Source organism: Phaethon lepturus, unplaced genomic scaffold (genome assembly GCF_000687285.1).
Source record: "Phaethon lepturus isolate BGI_N335 unplaced genomic scaffold, ASM68728v1 scaffold6245, whole genome shotgun sequence".
NCBI lineage: Eukaryota > Metazoa > Chordata > Aves > Phaethontiformes > Phaethontidae > Phaethon > Phaethon lepturus.
The window spans coordinates 14,184-39,286 of NW_010542579.1; the positions used below are offsets into that span (position 1 = coordinate 14,184).

Genomic DNA, 25,103 nt, shown 5'->3' on the forward strand with positions numbered 1-25,103 from the left:
CCCTGTCTCTCTTAGCAGGATAGGTACTGGAGGTCTTACAAATCTCCTTATAAATTGCTTTTCTCAATGTTGAAAACTGAACCATGTAATGGCTTCATGTAGTGTGTCCTGTTGTCAGGTATGTGAATTTGGAGATTAACATAGAGCTGCTACATACAAAGAGACCTTGATCCTTCTCTTGTTGGTGTGTTAAGTATAAATCTGTAAACAAGCTGTTGACCACAGCACAGGCCTATAAGCAGCAGAGTTTAATTCCTTCACCCTTAGTAGTATTCAAAATGACAATTTTCAAAGGTTTCAGACAAGAGAGCCCAGATATCTCTCAGTTTTGGGTTCCTGAAGTCTTTCTGAATGTTCTTTCAAGTACCTCCAAACCTGAACAGGATGCAGATTAAAGCAGCCCTGCTTAGCCTTCTGCCTCTCATATTCAAAAGGCCATATGTAGTGGACAAATTCAGCTGGTTCCGAACTACTAACGCTACAGTAAGTTTGTAAAAAATATAAAATTGTAACTGCCTCAAGTTACCCAACATTTACCCCTCAAAAGGGGGTGGTAGTAACGTCTTTTTGTTGACAAAAACTCATTATAGTATTTAGAAGGAAAATGAGACTACAAAAACCTGAGTTTATTTTGTCTTTTGCTGCATTCTTCCATTTTTTCCTCATTTGTACTCAGTCCTGTGTCATTAAGGCCCAAGAAAAACATTGTTGCATCTTTCAGTATTTTCCTCCATATTCATCATTTTGCCTGTTTGCTTGATGTGGCAGCAATACCTGGGCAGTCTGTGTAGCTTGGGGTGGCACCCAAGGATTTCATTTTCTGACTTGCAAGGAAAGAGGAAATAACTTTCCCCACATAGCTCTCACCCAAAATATTTGAGGATTGAGCAGGGAATAGTTTTGATTGTTCATAAAGCTGTTTTTTGACTACTGGGAAAGACTGCATCTTACTGGAATGAAGCAGACTGCAGGTATCCCAATCTCTGATACGGAAGTCTGTGAGAGGTAATACAGGTTGTAGTGTGCAGGGACTGTAAAACTCCATGTGCTGGCTGCCTCTTAATGTGGAGTTTGTGATGGGTTTTGTGTGTGTGATATTTTCTTGAGCATGGTAGGCATGTATGCTAGTAAGGGAGGAATTTTGAGTGTAGCACAACTGCAAGCTCTCATGAGTTTGTTTCTGTTGCCTTGCCAGATCTTAAATTGCAGGGAATGTAAACTGTAGTTGAAGGATGTTATATGTTTACATAGGCTTACAGATATATATGATCTGTTTGATTACAGTACTTTTGGAAGGCATGCCTGCTATCGCCCTTCTTCTCTACGTGTAGTGGATATTAAAGTCTAAACTAAAATGTGTGAAATTTATTTCTGCTGGCAGCGTGCTGAATGAACTTTTACGATAGCTCCTTGCTTCAAACTGAAGGCTGGGCAGCCATTTCTTACAAATGCAATGCTTATGCTAGAGATGTTAGACTTTTGGATTGCTTAACCAAGTTCAGTGCCAAAGAGAGATAGTATAAATGTTGCCATTTAAGACTATTGCTTAGCAGGGACCCTTTACACAGTTCTGTGCATCAAAGTAATTTGTTGCCAGTAAGGTCAGGGAGTACACTTGGAAGGAAAATGCATGTTCTTTTGTGAATTCCCTTTGAAAGTTACAGGATTTATTGCAAGGTCTGCTGTAAAATGACAAAAAGGTACATAGAAGTTGCCTTGAGTATAACTGCCTCCATTCTTGATAGTTCCTGAAAGGTGATGCACAGAGTCAGCTACTCACAAGGGACAAAACCTTGACATCTACTTGCAGTTACGGAAATAGTTTTCTTTATTCCCAGTCTCAGGAGATTTGTAAGAGTATTTCTTGAGGCTCTTAATTTGGAAAGATACCATGCTGTGGAATCAGAAGTGCTGAGTGGTGCTGTTTTGCATCCCTTATTCTTGGAAACGAGCTGCTGTAAGGCATGATGATGTCTCTCTTGTGTGGTTTAGGAAGTTAAACATTAAAAGTACTAGGGAAAACATGCTGCAATGAAACTAGATTAGATTGCTCAAATTTATCTGGTTCTTTTGAGAATCGTTATGCCAACACAACAAGAAAGAGGAAAGGAGCAGCACTGTTGATTCAAACAAAAAAACCCCTCAGCAATAAAGAAACACATTTTATCCACGTCCCTGTCCAAATTTAAGTGCTTCCAAATGATGATTTTCACTAGATGAAAAGAAGTAATTCCCCCCCCCACCCCAATAATTGTTGAAAGGAGGTTTGTTATTGATGTATTGAATTTACTTGGTTTCTATATCTTGGAGATAATTTAACAGTAGCTTTTGTGATTCACTGTTTGGGGGTATTTTTCTAACTATAGCTAAAATCTTATATGTAAAAGCAGATTTTGATGCCAGTGCCTTACTTTTCCAGATTTATTCACTGTACTGATGATTCCCCAGATCCTTCCTTGGACTACGAGGTAAGACTCTTTGAATGATTTCTAGGTAATTTAAGTGAATTGCTCACGGGCAGACTGCCATTTGTGCTTGGGTATGTGCCCATAAACTTTGTTTTGTTTGTTTTAGTTGTGTTGCTTGGGCAGCGTGGGGAAGTCTGGTTAAGCGCTACAGGTCCTAAGGAGTTCATTTAATTACAGATCACAGATGAGCTGAAGTTTGGACTTTTGAAGCTTCCTTGCAGTTTTTGCTAGTGTCTGGCAGGTTTTTGCCAGGAAGGACAAGTTCAGTAGCTGAAAGTCATATATTGTTGACAGTATGCTGCTTGTGACTATCACAACTGAGGTTACTAAGAGAGAAGCTAGCTGTAGTGGCTGGGGACATCCTGAACTGAAGTGCTGTATCATATCTTGTTTCATATGCTCATTACCAGATTAAAACGTTAAGTTAGCAACGTAGATATTAACAGTGCTATAAAGTGTTCATGTGGTGCTGTCGCTTTTATGATATTATCTAGTCATGTTTCAGTAATTTTTATGAAAATATAGCATTTGTCATCATCCTGTGGGCTTGAATTAAAATTTTCACTTTTTAGAAAAGTGAATGAACCCTGGTTTTGTTTTTTAATAAAGCACTACCTTAAATGTGCTTTAAAAATACAGGACATCTGAAAGTTGAAGCAGAGTTTCATGTTTACGCTGTAGTTAGGAACCTTTGATTATGGAGGTTTTTCACTGCAGCTGATAGGTGTTGGGAGTTTCCAGTACCTATGAGCAGTAATTTAGGCCCTCAAAATAATGGATCTATCTGAAAGCATCAGTTTAGGTAATGCAGAGACTGGAGAAAGTGCCAATGATCTGCTTTAATTACCAGGTAGTCTGTCCTATCGACTGTAATAGTTTGGTTACTATTTCTGTCCCATGTCCTTACTTTAACTGGTTTGTGCCTTCAAAGGCGTTACAGAATTCTGCTTGGGTGTATACCAGAATCAAGGTTGTTTTGGTTAAATTTAATTCTGCTCATCAGCTCTTTTGACTAGGGAGCAACTTTCTGCCAATTCCATGACAGATTTGTTGCATTGTACAGCAGGATTTTTTTGTTTTCCATGCTTTATCATGAGTGTAACTTTGAAGTTGTTTCATAAATAATTTCACAGTTATGATCTTCCACTTTGTATGGAATTTATAAGATACTTAAGATGGGAAGGGGCCTCAGGAGGTCTCTAGTCCATCCTCATGCTCAAAGCCAGGTAAAGCGATGAGATCAAATTGGATTGCTTGGCATTTTATCAAATCCAGTCTGAAAACCTCAATGGATGGAGGCTACACAACCTCTGAGGGAGCTGTTCCAATGCTTGACAGTTCTCACTGGTGGAAAAAAAAAGTGTCCAGTCTGAACCTGTCTCCTTTAAACTAGTTTGGACTAGATGGTCTTTAAAGGTGCCTTCTGACCAAAACCATTCTGTGATTCCATGAAATTAATATTAAGTCTAATTGCTTTAAAGTATTTGCTGAGATGATTATGTGAACTGCAGATTAAGATTGTTTGGTTTTCTTGTATCAAGAGTAACTTCAGAGGTTATCATACCACTATAGCAAAACTGTAGAAGGTATACCCATTGACAAAAAGTTACCTGTTACCTTTCTGAAACAATACTTTGTCATTTGTTTTTCCTCTATAGCTTGTTCTTCGCAAATGGTGTGAACTAATCCCTGGTGCAGAATTCAGATGCTTTGTCAAGGAGAACAAGCTTATAGGTGAGGATTTTCATAAAGATAAAATTAGGTGCAATTCTGAGCAGTTTCCGATTCCTTGAATCGCCATTAAATATGAAGACAGTTCTTTCTTAACACACCTTCTTTCTGGAATAAACGTTTTCTTCTTCTGTCTGTAATTTAGAATGTGGCATGCCATGTTTATCTTTCCACTGTTTTTGAAAGCCTGACGACTCAGCATGCTCAATATTACAGTGGGAATATTCTTAATTCTAATTGCAAATTCAGAAACTTCACCCAAATGCTGTTGTTCTGTAAGTGATTCTTTTATATTCGGGAGTGAATTGTGTCATCTCTAAGTTGCAGAATGAATACAGAGGCAGTTGGGTATTATGCTGATAAATCGTGACCACATGTGGATGTTATATGCAGAAAGTTGGGGAGGTCAGAACATGCCCACAGGTGTACAAGGAGTGTGAGTTCATATTATGTTCAGTGTAGCTTAGTCAGAAAACCTGTTGATCTGTTACTCTGGTTCAAAGTCCTAAATGTAAAACGTTTCAAGTGGCAATGAACAGCTAGGGTATCTGCAGCATGCCATGAACTGGTGGGTGCGTTGGGAGACCTGTGACAGCTGGAGGACAGGCAGATTGTGCTAGAGTGTGTATCTTAGGCAGCTCTAGGGTAAATTTAGCTGAATTGTACTCCTCTGGATATATTGACTATTCGCTGCTGACTATAACAAGAACTTGGGCATCTCGTGCACATGCAGGTGCTTGAATTGAGGGGTTTAATTTCAAACTAAATACTATTCTGGAGTATGAATTTGGTTTTGGTGTGGTCTACCATGGAATCTTTAAAGATGAACAGAAATGTAAATAGCACAGGACTGGTGCACAGTTGTCCTTAACAAGGTTGAATCATTCTGCCTAAACTCTTCTCTAACAAGGAAATGTTATAGCAGTGACCTAGCAAAGCTCTAATCCAGACTTTATAGGAGGGAAGGTGATTTTTTGCTTTAAAATAAAACCAAGTTTGCTCATTTTGTCTGTCCAATACCTACATATTGGCAAGCACCAAGATGCATATATACAAGTGGTCTGTCCAGGATTCCTTGTGATGATAGGGGAGTGAAGGGATATCAGCTATCTAATCGTCATTGTTTCTTCTGGCTGCTTCTCAGCACAGTGACTGTGTGCTTGTTTAGGATGTGCCTTTTTGTACCTGTTAGGAGCTGTCAGCAGTTTGTCTCTCTATCCTGTCCCACCTCTGTGAATCATTAGGAACGTACTCCCTGTTCTTTGTTTCCTGATCTGGGTGTCCTGTGGAGCTGCAGATAGATGCTTTGGGATGTGCTAATCTAGGTGCTGTCAACACATACCATTCTCACAGGCCTCTTATTTGGCTGTTCCTTATGGTGCTTCTACACTCATTGTTCCATTCTCTGTCCATTCTCACCAATCGCAGGGTTTATTACAGTTCCCTGTAACACAGTTTGCCTTGCTAATAGCAGAGATTCTTCATTAAGCGGGTATTGCTTGGTGGTTACTCACATAGCTTTTTGAAGGGGGAAGAGCTGAATCCTGTCCTGTTGTGTGCTGCTGGAACACCACAACTGCCAGAGATATGCATCACTATAATAACCTCTAAAACATTTGAATGTAGATTTATTGTAGAATATATTTATAAAGTGATATTTAATTTCAAATACCTCAAAGCATTTGTATGCTGGCTAATTAATCACTCTGTGCATTTCATTACTAGGTTTTGAAACCTAGTAGATCTACCAGTATAGTTTTTTTTAGCTAGCACTCCAGCTGCATTTCTGAAGACAGTTCCAAGATTTTTCGCAATATATTCCCATGCTCTTAAAATTAATAAGCCTATCAGTCGAACTAAGGAGTGATACTTACACTGTGTAGTGAATGATTTTCCAGTTACTCATCTGCATCCCCTGAGATGCCACCATCTCTTGGTTTTTGTTTTTAGATCTGAGTTAAGCTTTGCAGTGGTATTAATAATTCAAAGTTCCACTGACATCATAAACTTTATATGAACTTTTTTTAAAGAACACATCTTTGGAGTAGATAGCATTGTCTTATAGTGAAACTTGATATCTCTGTTTTGTATATGGGTAAAATAGCAAACTGACATGACTGCATCTTTCTTGGGGCATTCTGGCTTTTTCTTCCCCTAAACAGCATGAGTTAGTCATTGTGCATTGATGGGGCAGGTCTTGATTTGACATTTGTCTAGCAGGGTGTTGCAGTGGCTTATGTTGACATATCCTGTAGGAGAACTTCTGCCAACTAAGATGCATGCAAATATATAATCCTGTTGATGTCAGCTTAAACTGTTGTCTTGTAGACTGAGAAAAGTCTGAAATTAAGAGCTTGTGGTGTATCTGGGATAGTTTATCTAATGTCAGATATGCAAGAAGGCCCTCAAGGGGGGTGAATGGGAGAAATAAGGTGCTAGGCTGCATGCCATCTCATTGATTTTAGGATTTAAGGTTTCACCTGTGGTACCTTATCAAACAGGTATGCTTTATTCCACACTTAATAAACTGGTTAAATGAACATCTTTATGGTACGCTAGGATCTATCATCTTTGCTGATGTGTGAGCCTGGCCTCTACCGCTCTCAATTTTATGGTTCTAAAGTCTGGTCCCTACATCCGATGTGCAGAACAGAGAAGGTTTTTGACCAGAAACCTTCTGGGAATAAAACTGAAAGGAAAAGACAAGAACTGGCAACTTAAACTCAGGCAAAGATTCCTCCTGAAATTCACTTAAAAATAGTCAAAGCATGTACATATAAAATGAGGTTCACATAATGTAGGGCAGACTGTTCAAGGAAAAAATTCCGCATAGAAGGGAACTTTTAAGTATTGGAGAATAAAGCCAAACAGTAAGTAATTCTTAATGGTTGAAATTTCGGAGAACCCCATCTTCTGAAATATAGATGATAACATGCATGTCTCTGATAGCTGCATTTTGTCTGGTTGGCTTTTTTGTATGCCTAAAGCTCTTTATAATCAACTAAAATTATTGACAGGTGTATCACAGAGGGACTACACTCAATACTATGATCATATCTCCAAGCAACATGAGGAGATCTGTAGATCAATACAAGAGTTTTTCAGGAAACACATACAGTATAAATTCTTGGATGAAGACTGTAAGTATCTTATGGCTTCAATTAGCAAGGGGAGCATGGGACAGGGAAGGAGGGTGTTTATGAAGGTTCTTAAATACTTATTGCACGTGTAGTTAGAAAGACTTAAAAATGGAAATGAGGGGTCTGCCTCTCTGAAGTTCTTTTGCAGGGTACTGGGAGGTTTGAAATTGAAAGGGCTTGCAGGGCCAACTCCGCAGAAGTCAGATGTCCTCCTGCTGCCTTGCTGAGCCAGGCTCATTTCCTTCACAGCACACTGAGTTGCAATGTGCCAAATGCCAGCTTACTGCTGGAGATCAGTGGAAAAATGGGTACTTCTCGGTAAATAATGGCATTCCTGATATTTTAAGGCTGTGGATATGCATCTCTCTTCATAGCTATTGCTTTCAGAGGGCTTGGTTCTTCTTAACTTGGGAGAGTTTTTTATAACTCCTGTAGCTAATGCATGCTGAGCAATGTACTTCTTGAAACAAAAAAAAAAAACACCCTGCAGGAATAGCCTGGTGCTTTTCAGGAAAACACAACAAATGAGTGAAGGATCCCTTCAGAAGGCATAATAACTTTTTTAAAGTCTTTTTTCCCCTTATACTTGTTTTTAATTAAGAAAAGTTCTAAATCTGAGTAGTGAGATAGGAAACACTTAACAAAAGACATTCAGTAGTAAGAATAATACTTGTTTATAAAGGTGTTGTCAAATGTTTGCTGCTAAATAATTGATGTATTCCTTGAAGAATGAATTTGTAAGTTTCTTTTCAAGAATTTATAATAATTTCTCCTAGAATATTGATGCACAGTACTTTAGCTGCTGAAACTTTTGAATAAAAGCCATGGTATGTGATACACTTAGGCAGACCAAGTAAATTGTCCCTTTAAATGTGCAGTCCTTTGCAAATTTTATTGGAAATAGTTTCCTGACGTGGTTTAGTGAGTATAGAATAGTGTTTTGTTGTGATGGGTGATCAGGAGTGGTGAAAAATATGATGTAGGAATTTAAATTAGGTCTGGCATGGGCCAAACCTAGGTTTAGTAACATACATAAGAATTGTCTGTCAGTTGTATTGTCTTAAATAAAGCTTTGAATATTCAACCTTTAGGTAAGTGTTGAACACAGTTAATTATTTTGCTGAGCCACCAGAGACAAACAGATCAGTCTTGTCTGACTTTCTGAAAAGATACCTTTTAATGCCAGTTTATGTTATATTAAAATTCTTAATAATTTGACTCTGCAGGATTCCTTTATTTCAGTCCAGAGAAGTTCTCAAGGACCACTGCTTGGAGAAGACTAGTAGTCTAGAAATCAGTATACTAATTTAATAGGCCCATAGCCCTAATATTTTGAAGTAAGATCAGTCATATAGATCTGACATTCTGATTACTGTCTTTTAATTTTCCTCTGTGTTCCAACACAATTTTAGCTGCTGTGTAATCAACTGATAGATAAGAATTCAGGGCACTATTTTTGGAAATTGATGCCTAGATTTAGGCTCTGAAACTGCTGTCTGGTGAACTGAAGGGTCTGAAGCGTCATCTTATGTAAAGAACATAAAACTATGTCATCTGAGTTACCTTCTGGGAAAAGGAGGTTTCAGAGTGACTTTCTGGGATGAAGGTTTGTTAACCTTTTGTTCTTGGGCACTAAATGCTGGTGACTTGTCCATCTGAGACAAGCCAGAGAAATGCCATGCAGAAAATGTTTTGGGGTTTTTTTTTTGGTGGCTTGGTTTTTTTACCACCCTTCATTCATCCCCCATCATACCCCTTGATCCCCTCTCTGGTGGCGTGTCTAGTTAACAATAAAAATCTGGGTTTCCTTGTTTGTTTGCTTTTAAAAAGAAAGAGATTATAGCTTTTTTCCCTGACTTATTGTTTTATCGGGGATTTTGATGCTGTTTGCACTGCTTTTTCCAGTTGGTCTGGTGGCATCTCCAGATGGAAGAGTAGGGTCAGAGCAGCTGAAGCATTGCAGAGTCAGAGCAGTAGGGTAACAGATGGGTGAATGCTTTATAAATGCTTCTAAACGATGTTAGAACCTTTTAAATGATGATGGAACCTTCTAAATACTTTTCCTAAGAGCCCAGTAAGAACAGTGTTTTGGAGGTATCGATACTTACTGTAGAGGCAAGCCTTGGCTTACCCTCCATTTTGAGAATTACTGGTAAAGTTTTACTCCAGTGTCACTGGCATACGACACTCCTGCTCTTGAGGTGGTCCCTAAGAAGAGGCAACAGTTGAGGTTTTCTTCTCTGCTTAGTGTTTGTGAGTGTCCTGAACTGGTCACCAGTGTGCAGTCAGTCTTAATAGGGATGTAAATCCTAGTAAATGCCGTTAACCTCATGATTGCATAGGCTTGCTTTAAGCTGACAGGCGTCATTTTATAATAAAGCTCAGGTGCAAGTTTTCCATTAATGAAGTATGACTGATGAGGGTACGATACAGGCAACAAGCTCAGTTGAAGAGCTGGAGAAGAAATCTAGGGTTGCTGTGCTCCTCTTTGCATTGATGACTTACTTAGCTTGTCTTCTCGAGAAAATATAGCACTTAATTCAAGAGTGACATTTTAAATTGACGTAAGTGTGCTTGTGCAAAAAGCTGCGTGGATTTTTAGGCGATATGGTCTAAAACAGTTACGTGACTGCCTTTGGCGCTGTTGAGTTATGGTTTGCCCTCAGCCCAGCCAATTTTGCATGAAATGTTAGATTAAGCTGCTGCGTAGCTTTACACGCGTGAACGTGATCAGTCAACGTCCCCGTTACTGACGGGCAGCTTCCTGAGTAGCCACAGAGGCTCAAGTGTTCTTCAGTCATATCCTGAGTTTAGTTTATCCCACATGCATTGGGAAATCTCTTAGCTGAAATATTCCCTTCCTTATTAGTGAAGGAAGTGATAATACAATATTTATCTGAAGTTTTTCTAAATCTGGCTTTTTTTTTTCTTTTTGCTAAACTGGTGCAACTTCTGCAGGTAGTCATGCCTGGATGCTTATCTGTCGATTTCCCTCCCTCAATAGAAATACAAATTAAAGACTTGTTTAACCATACAGAACAGAAGCTAATAGAAAGAAGCATGTACAAAGATTCATTCTTAATTAAGTCAAGGGGAGGGACAACAATGGAGCTACACAAGGCAGCTTTGCGTCAATCACCAAGTGGCAAAGGGTCTGTTTGAAAGAGCTGTCGATAATCAGTAGGTGTGCTGTATCTGCTCTGGGTTACGTTAAACATTGCCATTTCACTGCCACTTCCTCCTCAGCACGCCCACCAACCCCTTTGTTCCTACAACCTGTTAGTCTTGTTATCTGCTGAAGTCCTAATCTCCTTCAGGCAGGAACTTTCTCGTATTAGATGTTTGTGCAATGTCTAGCACAGTGGAGTCTTGATCCTTTCTTGAAATTTCTCCATTCTGCTGTAAACCAAGCAGCAGTAATGTCAAAGATAAGCTTCTGTCTGCGCTAAGAGTTTATCAAATGTTCTTTGTTTTGGGGAAAAAAAAAATCAGCAGAAGAAACCAGCATTAAATGGAAAAACCTGGCAGATGATCTCTCAGTGCATTAACGGTAGTTCTTGAAATGTTTCAACTCCCTCTTGGAAATGAACCTAATTCTGCCTTGCAGTTCTTTAGACATACTGACTTTGCAGATTGTGCTCTATACACAAGTATCTATTCAGACTTAGACATCTTCTGTGAAATTATATCTCTTTTAAGCTTAACTTTTTTTTTCTCTTTTTCAGTCGTTTTCGATGTGTACAGAGACAGCAGGGTAAGTGAACAGTAGATTGTATATAATTGTTAATTCTGTGGAAAATTCCTGAAATGCTACAGAGTTGAAGCAAATAATATCTTCATCTTCCTAGAAGTGGTCCTGCCAAAAAACCATAACAAAAACAAAACTCAAAAAGTTACTTGATGTTCTCATTCTGTTCCCTGGATCTTTTTCTGTGTTAGACACCGTCCACAGTAGGAGAATAATAGGATTCGAGGTGTACATATGTCTGTGCCAGTGACGTAATTATTTAGTAAATATTCTCCAGAGAAGTAGCCTGTCTTAAAGCACATAACTTTGGCTTCAGCTGCAATTCTGTCAGTTCTATGAGTCTACTGAAGGCAATTTAGTTTTATTCTAAGATAAGTACTTTATCAATATCATGCAACATCATTAAATCATTTTAGCAAAGCACTACCTGTTGCTAAGGTTCCCTCCCCATAGTGCTCCCTTTGTGTTGACAGAAATGTATCTGAACATTCAGACAGAATTGTTGGGATATTTAAAAAAATGAGGCAGGGGTGCTATTTTGCTCACTGAAAAGAATTTGGAGGATTCTTACTATATTTTCTTCCAAAAATAATTCCTTGGCTTTTTTTATCCTGTGAAGATTGCCCCTATAGCATCTGAACTCATCAAAACTAATCATTAATATTTCTACAGACTATCCTTGTGAGGTTGGAAAATGATAACTTCTACTTCATTTATGGAAGTCTACAGTACGAAGGGATAATTATCAAAGGAGTATATGAATGTGGTGTGCCCACTTTGAGACAGATGGAGGCTAATTTTTTTCTCTTCAAACTGCTCCGGCTGTGGTTCTGAGTGCTTGGCAGATCAGAATCCCAAGCATCCAGGTAGTGATGGAGTGGGGAGAAATGTCCCATCTGAACTTCAGGTGCCAATATCTGAGTTAGTCACATTTGACGTTTCCTAGTATCAGTGAGAGAAATAGTTCAGATGAATTGTGCTTGAAAGGCACATATGTATTGTTTTAAAAGCAACCACAAACAAAAAAGCATTATTGTTGTCTTAAATCTCAAGACCTGATTATGGAGTCACAACCTGATTTTTGGGAATCGCATTAGTGCATGAGAAGTAAGGCTTTGGTTTAGCCTAAATTTCTTTCCAGATCCTAAACCAGAAATGCAAAAAAATGGCTACGTACTTTTGTTATATACATTTGAGTCTTGCTGTTTGGCTTGTTTGCAGTTATGGGATTGGAGAAGCTCTTTATTGGAGTTGAGTTGGGAGTATTTGTAGTAAGTCCTGATTTTGACTTTGAATGTTGCTAAAGTATTTTGGAATTTTGTAATAGTACATCATGCCATAGTTGGCAAAACAGAAACTAAATGGGAATGTGTGTCATGTGGAAAATAACTATTGTACTGTTACTCAGCGCAACTTTTAACGTAGGTACCTCAAATCAGGCTACAGGCTAAAAACAGCCATGCTGAATGGTAATAAAAATTACCTGCCCAGGCTCAGATTGTCAGACTTGAGGATGCTGTCAGGCAAAATGAGGAGAAACAGTTCAACATTAAACGCAGTTCTGTGGTTGGGTACTCTGCCTTACAACTGAGGCATGAAGACAGATTATTTAAGTAAAAAAAATTCAGCCTGTGTGATCTCAAATGAGCAGTGTTTCTTCATCTGTCAAGATAAAATACATCTGTTTGTAGATATCTCTGGTGCCTTCTACCCTCTGGTCTTGTAAACTGCCAGATAGCCCTTTGTGTGTCAGATCCTCCTCCTTTCACACATACTTTTGTGGTTGGCAACTGTATTATTCATTGCTCCCTTTGTATGTGAGTTATAGGCAGCAAAAGAGTATTGAGCGTGATTAATTTCCAGAGCCCATGTTCCTCATCAGGCTGGTTGCACGGCAACCTCACCTACAGAATGAGAGAAGTGTCCAGCGTCTGCTTATTTTAAGTTTTTTCAACTGTAAATACTCAGCTAGGAGAAGCTTGTTCTTTGATATGGTTGTGACTGAGAGCAACCCCCTCCCCGTGCTTGCTTTAGTTACTTGACTGTGTGGAGTAGGCTGCCACAGGTCCTGCCTGTTGAGTTGGAGGGTGGCATATAAGCAAGCAGTGGCCTGGTTGAGAGCAAGCTTTTATGTGTCTGCCTTTCCTGTTAGACTCTCTTCACTGAGCTCATCTGAGCTAGCGCCTGACTTGGCAGACAAGTCATTTTTTAAGGAAGAAAATACATGTCATACAGTCTACCAAGCTGGATGATCTGGAGACCTAGCTCTAAAGAGGTTATGATGCCGGACTGGTAGCCTGGTTTCATTTGGATCCACTTTTTTCCTTTTTTTTTTTCTCTGCTAGCAGTTCACAATCATTGTGCAACAGCTGACAAGCCTGAGAATCAGCTCTGCTGTTGCTCTTTGTGTATCTCCCAGGTGTTAACCATGTTCAAGACAAGTCACTGTGGTAAGACAGAAATGCAGTGAGTGGCTCCAGACCACTGCTAGCTCACAGCTGCTTTTATTAACATGCAAACTAGTGCTTGTGTCTCTGCCTTGTGTGCATTGTCAGTGTGTCTGAAGGTGCAGCTGGAGTTAGGGAGATGGAACAGTTCAGTTTGCATTTTATCTATCTTTTAACTTCCTTTAAACAGACTTTTTCATAGGCACTTCCTTTCAGCAGCATGTTGCATAATACTTTAGAGTAAAACAAAGTGTGAACCTGACATGGTATAGTAAATCTATTGGTTCCTGTTTTAGGATGAGAAAAAAATCTTATGTAATACAGGTGGTGTTTTTTTTCCCCTCCAGATATGCACAACTTTGCTTTCCTGGCTTGTGCATTTCTGTGCTCTCCTATGACAAAGATTACTAATACCAGAAGATGGCAGATAAATAGCTTTGCTACTGCTCTTTAGCTGTGTGGTGCAAGTCATCTGAAACTACATTTAGATCATGATATTGTAGGTAAGACTTGAGAGAGCATTTAATCGTCAGAAAAGACAGTTTGGTTACTGACCCAGAATTACATACACTCTCTTTAATGAGCTCTGAAAGGGATATTTAGTTTGTTTTGCCAGTTGTCATCAATTTGCAGCTACCAAAGCTCAGTGCAGATTTAAGACCATCTCAAGGAAACGGTGGTGTAGATGGTGTCCTGCTTGTGTAGATGGTGACTGCTGTCTGCAGGGCGGGAGAAATACTGGTGGCAAAGCTCACTGCAGATTTAAGACCATCTCAAGGAAACAGTTGGTGGTGTAGATGGTGTCCTGCTTGTGTAGATGGTGACTGCTGTCTGCAGGGCGGGAGAAATACTGGTGGGTGCTCACAAAAAACAGGTGTTGCTTTCAGTAGTCTCAAAACCAATTTTCAGTTTTTTCCAGGGTACATTCCTTCTCCAGAGAAATGATCTTGAGTTCCTATGAAAAAACCTGAGTTTTGTGTATTTGGGGCGAGGAGGAGTCTCTGTGAAAGCCTTTCATAGGGAAGTTTTTATTAAGTATAAACATTTCTGATACAAGGAAAGATTCTCTGAACTGCTGAACGACCTTTGCCAGCAGTTGCTTCTCTCTACGATTAAATTGGTTCATTAGCTTGTTTTTCTAGTGTGACAGAATGAATCTAAAATTACAGATTCCTTCTCCTGCTGCCTTGGAGCTAACAAGATGTCCCCATTAGCAAAAGTAAAACGTCACTTATAATGAGAATTTGTGACTGCCTTTTGAAGAGGAACAGAGATGGAAAATGATAGCAGAGCTTGCCCCTGTTCGCTGTCTGCACCAGTGGTGTCAATATGAGTGCAGAGGTGTTGCAACTTAGCAATGCAGGTTTGTGCTTCTTCACCCTTCCGAAACAAGTAAGAAACCACTCAGGTCCCCACAATTCACAGTTTCTATTGTAGCCGTCTGGTTTTGGTACTGCTGTTGTCATGCATTGGCTTCTTAAAATTTACTCTGCAAGAGCTGTACCCCATGGATCTGCCCTGAGAGAGACCGACCTGTGAAAGCCTGCACGGAACCACATGCTCATTGGTTGGGGTGCTGGCCTAGTTCCAGTTTACAAGTAGTATCACTGGTTTCATCTGTGCTGGAACTCCCCCCACCTGCATGAGTAACTCGCTATGGATGATAACGGACCAGCCAGAGCATTTCTGTTCTCTACTGTATGGGTTTCCGTGCGTTTCCTATTCTACAGTGTGTTAGTGCCTGTGAGGGGGTGTCTTAGGCAGTGTGGGTGAGAGAGGAAGTCTCCACGTTACTCTGACTGAAGGCTTCAAAAGCATCTTTGTAAGCTAGAAACCAGATGGCTGTAGTGTAAATGACTGAAGATATTTGCTGTTTGTATCAGGATAGGAAGGATCCTTTAAAGAAAGAAGATCCTTCAGGAATGAGAGAAAGAAAGAGAAAGCAAAATAAGTTTTTAGTAGCTGTATGCCTTTAGGTTTGGTTTCCAATTCCAGCTGATCTTTAATAAACACAATAAAACCCTTCAGTCATGCTTATGTTACAGCAACCTTTTTTAATCCATATTTGATAGACCTGATTACCAGTTGTATTCTTATTTCATTACAACTTTATTATAATGTTTTGTTTTATTAGGGTAGATGATACTTTCTTGGGTTAGAAAAGCCGATTCTGTGCTGGGGGTTATGCCTTGAGATGACTCAAGGAGCACAAACTATTTCTTGCTCCACCGCCACCATCTCAGTTAACCTTAAGTCATGTTAGTCTCTCTGCTTTAATTTTTCACTTATAAAACAGGCATGCTGTTGTGTGTACTACCAGAACTGCTTGGAACACAAATGTATTAAAGATGAGACAGGAGAAGCTAGCCTGGACTACTAGTAATGGCTATATTAAAAATGCCTTAAATCATTGGGGTTTTTTTTGTTGTGGGTTTGTGTTTTTTTTTTTCATTCCTTGTTCATGATGTCTGGGGATCTTGGAGAACCATGGGGATTAGGCAGAACTTCTGTGGTCTTATCTGAAAGCATCTTGTATAGAACTGAATTCAGTTTATTTGATCTGATCTTCTGTTAAAAAATAAATAAATAACTTAGTCATCGCTTGCTGTGTTTCAAAACTGTGTCTAATGTAAAGGATGTTAGAATAGTTTAAGTGCTTAAAACCAGGTGGTTTTCAATTTTGACATCTTTTTATCTAAAGCCCAAGCATACTACAGTAATATATGTGTATTTTGATACTTTTTTTTTTTTTAGTTCTGTGGCTTGTTTTAATTCTTCTGTTGTTCCATTTCAGGGTAAGATTTGGTTAATAGATTTCAACCCGTTTGGTGAAGTAACAGACTCCCTCCTGTTTACCTGGGAAGAACTGACCTCAGGGAGAAACTTGAAAGGAGACCAGGGTGAAGGGGAAGCAATAGAACAGGTACAGCCCTACTGTGAGGGAGGCTGGCTAACAAAACCAACAGGCATTATGGCCTGTTTTTTCTTTTCTTTCTTTGTTATAATCAAATTGTGATGCAAATCCCACTGAAGTAAATGGCTGTATTTAACTCATGTTGCAATTAACTACTGTCTAGTTTACGTTACGAGTATCGCATGCTAGTTTTAGATGCCTGCAAGGGAATTTTTAGTTCAAACAGTACAAGCCCATATTGCAGCTTTGACCATGTTGTGAATAAGATGCCCTGAAACTTGCTTTTATGCAGGTTTGATGTGCTCTTTTCAATTTCTCTTAAAATCTCTTACTTTTCTATTTAATCACTTGAAATTCTGCTTTGTTCTTGACATCTGTCATACAGTCTCCCAGAGCACCAGATTTATGTTTGGGGGCAGGCAAAAAGAAGCTTCACTTCTGTCTCTTCCTCATACCGAATACCCTCAGGGAAGCCTTGTCCTTTGGTTGAACTCTCAGGCCTTGCAGAGCAGGACTCTTCTATCTCTCTTCCAAGCTGCATTGCCTCCATAAAACCAAATAAATTCCCGTTACTACGGAGAGGGAGGAATAGTCTTCGCTTATTTGTACTCCAACTTTTTTCTCACTGCATGCCTGAGACCGAGTCCTCGCATCTTAACAAGTCCTTGGGCGACTGGGTAGAAGATATGAAGTAGCATGTTACTTGATCTTGGAAAACACTTGGTAGTTGTCTGAGGAGAGATGGCTAGGCAGAATAGTGTGGGGTTTTCTTTATTTTCTAGCTGTTAAACTGCATTAGAGGTATCTGAAATGATGTGCTTTCTTCAGCTGAATTTAACATTTGAGCAGTGCTTTAGTTCTGTTGCCATTTTCATAACAGATTGAAAGGGAAATACACCACTCTGCAGGCTATCATTCATGCCATTTTCTCTTAGTCTGGCTGTGCGGCTATTGCTGAATGAAAACCCATTCAGTGAATCTTCCTGCTAAAAGCTGTGTCTCCTTTGTCAAAACACACTCCCTATTCCTGAGCTGCCTGTGAGACACCTGAATTTTGTTTTGAGGATTTCTTTTCAGTACCAGATGCTTTACACAGTTTTCTCTAGTGTAAGCCTGGATGAAAACTAGAATGACTTGTCTTCATGCTTCAGCTTACATCCGATCACAGAATCTGGTGTGAAGTTACTGAGCTTCTGTCTTTAAAACGAAGCTGATGATTGCCATACAGTGGGCAATTATGTTGCATGGCAGTGTGTTGAACTGAAAATTATATCACCTTACCCAAAATCTGTTGCTACAATTGAGCATATAGATATTTTTTTTTTTCCTTCAGTAAGTAAACTGGTTGGAAAACTTAAATCATAATTTCAGTAAGGTTAGATTTGCAAACATGGATTTGAACATGGAACCTGTGAAGACGGGTTTAGGGATTCTATTGTGAAGATTTTCTTTATCCACATGTTTATGTAGATAGTATTTCTCAAAGTTCCTTATAGCTCCATTATTACAGCACTGTTATAAGCATATGTATATTAAATGCATTAATAATTGATACATTGTAGAAACTGTAAACTGAGGGAATGAATGCCTCTACTTGACTGCTATTAACATTTTAACTTTTGCTCTTAAGTGGGCAGAGTTTTTAATAAGAAAAGTACAATTTTTAGAAGGCGCAGGTTTAGTTGAATGAATGCCGAATAAACTCATTGGCAAAGTGACTCAGACAATCTCATGGAGGAGTTCAAGAAATATTGCTAGCTTTATTCTCGTATATTGTTCTTCTCTTATCCAATATCTTTTTCCAAAGGACTATCCAGTTTTCCGTTGTACGAACAGTAAAGTTACTGTCCAGCCTAGTCCATACCTGAGTTACCGACTGCCGAAAGATTTTGTGGACCTTTCTACAGGAGAGGATGTTCACAAATTAATTGATTTTCTTAAACTGGTAAGAAGTAGTGAAAAAAAATTTCTGACCTTCCACCTCTTTGAAATGGCAACATCAAAGTGCCTGGACTTGTGCTTTTGTAGTTAACATAGGTTATATAATTACAGAAAAAGTCATGTATGAAGCCATCATACAACATGTTGTTGAGTTGGTTTATAATTTTTTTTTTAAGTGATGAAGAGCAAGCTTTCATACTGATGTCACTTCAGTTAGTTTTATCTTTAGTGGAAGCAATGAATGTAGTTTGACAAATCTTACTGAAGGACCTAGCTGTTTTATTTCTTATTTAAATGTAAATACAAATGTAGTCTAAATGGAAATATATTTTTTGAATGACTGAAGCTAATGCTTTTAAGAACTTCTTTAAAAGTCAGAAGTATATTGGAAAAAAAACTTAAACGCTTGGTCCTTTTTAAAAACAATTTCTTTGTTCCTTTGATAACAGTGACATGAAAACATGACATCCTTGTAAGCTAGGGATGGGAGAGCAGATTGCCTTCATCTAGACCACTGACTTCTGCCACCACCATCATGTTTTCTGGTTCTCGTATAGTCTATTGGCTAATGTACGGGGCAAATCTTGGTCTTTACTGGAAATAAAATCCTATAGTTTGGGATGGGGGAGAGGGTTGATGTTGCTCACTTCCATTTGCTGGAAACATCTCTTACCATTCAAAAAATGAATTACAAATGCAGTAATTCTCTAATATCTATTGTATCTGGAAACATTTGTCATGATTTATTAGTGTTCTCATTTCAGACAACTGTGTCCTAACATTATGAACTTTCCTGTTCCATTGACAGAAAAGAAATCAGCAAGATGATGACTGAGGTATCAAGAAGCGTTACATTGAATTACAAGCAAGAAATGTGGCAAAAGCTATAATTAACATAACTATTAAGCTATCGATTTAAAGGAAACCTGCTTTTCATAGTCAATGAAAGAACTGAAGAGCTGTTCATCCTGTGTGTCTGTTGGTTTATATGAAAGTGTAGAAAAGCTTTTTCAGGGAAACATGAAAGGTCAGGGTGAGTTCTCACTGGATTCCAGGTTAAATGCAATTGTACCATGGTGCAAGCTAGCAACAATCTGAGTGCAAGTGAATGACTGCTTTCCTGTCTCATAATGTGAAGATTGATGCCATTGAAGTATGCCATTGGAACCTTCAGTGACAAATAGGACAACATTTAATGCTTGTGCAGTTAAAACCTCAAACCTTCTCTGAATTTAGGCACAGTCTTGCTTAAAATATAGTATAGTTGCAAGGAAAGGAATGTATGTTTTCTTCCATAGTAACCTTTTAAAATTGTAAATTGAATTTGTTTTGGGAGCACTCCTCATCCTTCCTTTATGTAAAAAAAAAGAAAAGGAAAAAAAAGTGAAGAAGGGATATGAGAGCTAATGCTTCATTACCAAGAACAGCTATAGTAGACAACTTCAGATTTGAAAATTTTGCATTTCAGGAGTCTGAAATTCTGAATGCATTTCAAGTAAAGTAATATTTTCTCAGTAGCTAAAGCTATGAAATTTGTTAAACTTCACCAAATTTCATTTCATTCTCATAGTAAAGCTTTCTTGAAACTTATTTTTTAATATGATTACATACCAGACATCATCTGTGGCTTTAATATAAATAGTTAAACATAACATCAACCTGTGATTTTTATATGTGGACTCAGTCTTGTTTCTTTCATATCACATCTCTGAGTTTCTTACGAAACTTATTACTGTCACAGTTCTTAAAATTCTGTATTCATTTGGTACTTCTTGTTTTTCATATAAAAGGAAGCTTGACTAAATTTGGGGAAACAGAAGCTCTTGATACCGCTTGCTGTTATCGCAGGGGCTGGGGGGACAGACACAATTTCAGAGGAAGAACCAAATAACTTGGGTATAGGTGTTCGCATGGCATCAGTAATTTGTTAACAGTGTGCACAAGCGCTGTTGAAATGAAAGGACATTTGGAGGTGCTCATAGCCCCTGGAAATTGGTTCCTATTTCAAACCAGTTATGTGATATTTTATGTGTGTTTATAAAGCCGTTCATGTTTCTTTGTCTTGCTTTTGCTGTCAAATTGATACGTGTTCGGTTACAATCTGGTCTCAGATGTTAAATCTGAGCATAGATGTTATACTTACTGGCTTTATTTAGCTTCAGTTTTGAATGAATACTTACTCTAGTTAAAGATTATGCAGATTAAGAATCCAGTTCTACCAAATACCATGTTGAAACATCACAGATTAAAGGTCCTGGAGTCTGAGAGTACAGGATGTGCCCTACCCTTGAAGTAATGGAATCTCCTTCTCAACAGTTTTTTGTACACAAATTAGATGGTCATTAACTCAGAGCTGGGCTATACCTATCCTGCCATACTGCAGGACATTGTATTTTTTCTCTCACCTTTATCAGAGGGATTATTTGAGTATAAAAGCCTCTAAATCAAGTAGGAGCTTCAAAACATAAAAAATCAACAAATCTTTCCTTTTTCTTTTTAAAGTTTCTAGACATAACTTTATTGCGATGATCTAACCACAATTCCTTTACAACAGAGATAATGCCCTCAAATTTCCAACAGATTCATAAATGCTTCTGAACTACAGAGTCTTTTAAAAATACCAATTCTTCATTTAAAGCTGTAAGATAGTTTTCCTGCATCTTTTCTGTGGGCTCCACTAGTTAATTTACCATTATGACAGCTTTCTGTACTGGATATTCACGAGAACATATATGGTGTCAGGACCAGTTTGACATTCTGTCAAAGCATTCAGTCTGTGCATTCTGGAGTGTCCCTTTAGGTGAGTAGGCTGGAGTGGTAGCCTTTGAACAGACCTTTGCTTCTTGACTTTATTATTTATCCTGAAAATGGCAGCCCCAAGTGACCAGATCTGCTGCTCATAATCAGTGCAGAGCTCCTAGACTTACTGGCAGCTTCCATATGTTTGCAAGAACTGCAGTCTTCTGTGGGTGCTCTGCATTTATAGTTGAGCTCTTCTAGGACAAATCTCACTGGAATTGGACACTGACCCAGCACCTGGCTCCTTAAACAGCTTTGCCTGTTTCTAGCCTTGTGCTGGTCCTCTAGTTAAAGGACCACCATAATAACATGCCGTGCCGCTCCTCTCTCCTACCCAGTGCCCTCTGGCACAACCTACCCCTCCATCCCTCATCAGCTTCAACAACTGTTTAACATACTCAAAAGACTTTTCTTTATAGTTGTGTGCTAGTGATAAGTGGATTCAAAGTTTGGTTTTCTCCCCTATGTTTTGTGAGCACATTACCGATCTGAATTACTGGCCTGCTCAGCCAAGCTATCGAACACTGATAACTAACTTTTTATTTCAGAGTTGCAGGGACTTACGCCACTTTCTCTGGGCTTAGTGTTAATGAAGACCATAAAAGGTAGCAGAGCAAAAATACTAGTCCCATGTTCAGGTCCTGATACAGAAAGAGCCCCCACTATAAAAATCTGTTCTACATAATCAGATTCCCCCAAATATCATATCCTTACAATTTAAATACATACTTTATATTTACTTTGCTTCTTTCTCCAGCTTCAGGTAACCAGATGTTGATTTTTTTTTTTCTTTTTTGGTCTCCTACTTTTTAAAGATTCTTCTTTTTTTAAAAGAATTTTCATCCCATATGACCTTTTGATCTGCGGGGATAATTAACAAACATATTCCACCTGGGGAGGTGAGGAAGCTAATGTTGCTACATTAAAAATGCTTCAGATCAGTTTTAAACTGAATAGTATATGACACTTAATTCTCTTTTGGGTCATCATAAAATCAGTCTCTGCCTCTGGCCATCATACAGAAATTTGAAAATAAAAAATTCCAATTGTTCAGGCCCTTGTTCATGTGATTTAATGATGTGATTGCCATTCACTGAGTAAGGATTAACGATACACTATATATTCTTACTTATGTGCTTAAAACATCATGTAAAGATGTTTGTAATTTCACCTGGATAACAAACATAAGAAGTTTTAGAGTGAGGTAGCATGCAATCATTTTATACAGATGCTTGCCAAACTGCATCCTGTTACAAAGTCTGGCTACGTCTAATGACTCAAGTGTAGCGAGGCTCAGTTCTTGGAGTGCGGCTCTGCCAGAAGCGCCAAAGAAAAGTCTTCATTGTTTCTCAGCCAATGCCTGTGATATTTGATCTCTGAGATGGTTGGTGGGGATCAGGATTCCAGTAACCCCATATGTAAAAATTATTAATATGTACTGGCTTAGATCAGGATTTGGAATAATGCTCCTGTATTTCTGGGCTGCAGACTGTCCATTCTGTTTGTACTCCTTTGACTCTTCTTTTTCCAATGTTGTCCTCATCTTTCTTGACCCACCAATCTCACAGTTGGGTGAAGGTTAACATTAAAATAAGCAGCAGCATGGATAATAGTGATACGAATTTTGAAACCCCTCTCTGTCAACTTCCTCCCTCCCTCTTAGAGATTTTTTTTTTTTTTTTTGAGTGGTGCTCTATAATATCAGAAAAAAACTCCTAAAAGTAGGGCAATAATAGCCAGCTCTGAGTCTCAGTAAAATGAATACCACTTGTTGCATTCTGGTCACAGTGTATGGCTTGGAAAAAATCCCAACTGAATAGAAGTTTCATGTATCTCATTCTTACGCACTCACCTGTTGCTGATGTCCAGGATGCAGTGCTGGCTGGAAAAATGTTACTCAGTGAGATGCAGTTCAGATGCCCGTTGAAGCAATATAGAGCATCAGACAAAACTGTCGTGGTTTCAGGCTTTCAGGAGAGTGTTGCCAGATGAAAGGATTCCAAAATAGATCGGTGTTAGTGTGGAGATGGGTAATAGTGTGGCACCAAACCTCTGTAAAATTACTTCTGGTACCTTTGTGCACAACTGAGTTACATTAGCTTTCACACACTGTCCCAAATCTGAAGTGTCAAATAGCGGAAGAAGTGTCTGTTAGTGAGTACAAATAGGCAAATCAGCTTGGCAACTGGTAAATAATTTCAACCTTAGAGGCCAAGGCTATACAACTCAGGTTGTGTTTGGATAGCAAGTCTATCACTTCAAGAAATAATAATGAACTAAAATATGTATCTCAGCCAAGAGAAGATGAGCCCTAAAGTGTCATACAGAAACAGACCATAGTGCTTTCCATTCATGATAGATAGTGGGCAATACTGATATTTAGAGGCTTAATAAATCTGTCTTAACAGAAGTTTGCCTGGATGTTGAATTAACAGTATCTTTGTTTCTGTTTGAATTTGATGACCTCTGTAAAGAGAAAGTTGCCAACTTGTGGTCATCCTGAAATTATACAGAATTAAAATAAGACTTGTTGCTGTAACTGGGATATTTTGTGCAGACCTGAAGCTCTCTCAAAGGTGCGGAGTCCTTGGGCAGTACTGCATGATTCTAGATTTTTATAGTAATAAAGACATCAGCAGTGCGGTAGGAGTGGGCTTTTTTGGGGCGGGGAGGGGACACCTGCTATATTTCTGTCTGTGAGCTATTGTAGCAATGTACTCCCTGGGTACTAGAGTGTTTTGGCTGCTCTAAGGCCCTCTTGATAGCTGACCAGGCTTCTTCCAGTGATGTGTTTTGGCAGGGTCTAGGGAAAGGTTGGTTGGCTGGTCGCTCAGAAATGCTGACTTCTCAGATCCTTTCTCTGTGGAAGCATGCTAGTTACAAATAAGCTTTCAGGAGAGATTTGTGACTCCTAAACAGCATTTCTAGCCAAGAGAAAGAAAAGAATCAATACTTGTTATTTCTAGTCTTTAGGACTCAAATCCAGATGGTGGAGGGGCTTGAAATTTGGTTTCTGTCTTAGCTTCTGCTATGAAGCTCCATGTCCTGACAGACTGTTGCACGCATTGATGTCAATGAATTATTCATTGGAGCTGGGACTGTAAGAGGCAGGAGAGAGAATGAAAAAACATGTTAAGCTAAAATGTCTGTACACCAGTATGAGGAACACACAGGAGGATCTCGATGTCAATACATGTTTAAAAAGGTTGATGGGCATTGCAGAGACTTTGGGAGATAAACTACAGCACTGGAACAGACCTGTGGTTCAGGAAGGGCTGGAGGTGTGATGCTGAACATTAACAGTGACTCTGTTTCCAAAGTTTGGGGATTATAGAACAGTTTGGGTTGGAAGGGACCTTTAAAGGCCATCTAGTCCAGCCCCGTGCCATGAGCAGGGACATCTGCAACTAGAGCAGGTTGCTCAGAGCCCCGTCCAGCCTGACCTGGGATGTTCCCAGGGATGGGGCATCTACCACCTCTCTGGGCAACCTGGGCCAGGGTTTCACCACCCTCATGGTGAAAAATTTCTTATCTGTAGTCTAAATCTACTCTTTCAGTTTAAAACCATCACCCCTTTTCCTGTGGCAACAGGCTCTGCTAAAAAGTCTGTCCCCATCTTTCTCATAAGCACCTTTCAGCCCTGGCAGCTGCAGGAAGGTCTCCCCGGAGCCTTCTCTTCTCCAGGCTGAACCCCCCCAGCTCTCCCAGCCTGTCCTCCCAGCAGAGCTGTTCCAGCCCTCGGAGCATTGCTGGGGCCTCCTCTGGCCCCGCTCCAGCAGGTCCATGTCTCTCCTGTGCCGAGGGCTCCAGAGCTGGACGCAGCACTGCAGGGGGGTCTCCCCAGAGCGGGGCAGAGGGGCAGAACCCCCTCCCTCGCCCTGCTGGCCACGCGGCTTTGGGTGCAGCCCAGGACAC

At 39.3% G+C, this 25,103-nt stretch overlaps 1 protein-coding gene across 1 annotated transcript in view; it reads left to right on the forward strand.

Annotated features, from left to right (window-relative positions):
• Positions 1–19,224, forward strand: part of CDC123 (cell division cycle 123) — a gene marked incomplete at its 5' end in the record, with an annotated part of 33,399 nt that extends 14,175 nt beyond the window's left edge. Inside the window, 7 exons of the mRNA XM_010288069.1 lie at positions 2,420–2,468; positions 4,127–4,202; positions 7,217–7,339; positions 11,065–11,093; positions 16,329–16,457; positions 18,256–18,393; positions 19,198–19,224. Of these exons, the coding sequence (XP_010286371.1) occupies positions 2,420–2,468; positions 4,127–4,202; positions 7,217–7,339; positions 11,065–11,093; positions 16,329–16,457; positions 18,256–18,393; positions 19,198–19,224 (571 nt within the window). The remainder of the gene's footprint in view (positions 1–2,419; positions 2,469–4,126; positions 4,203–7,216; positions 7,340–11,064; positions 11,094–16,328; positions 16,458–18,255; positions 18,394–19,197) is intronic.
• Between the last annotated feature and the right edge of the window lie 5,879 nt (positions 19,225–25,103).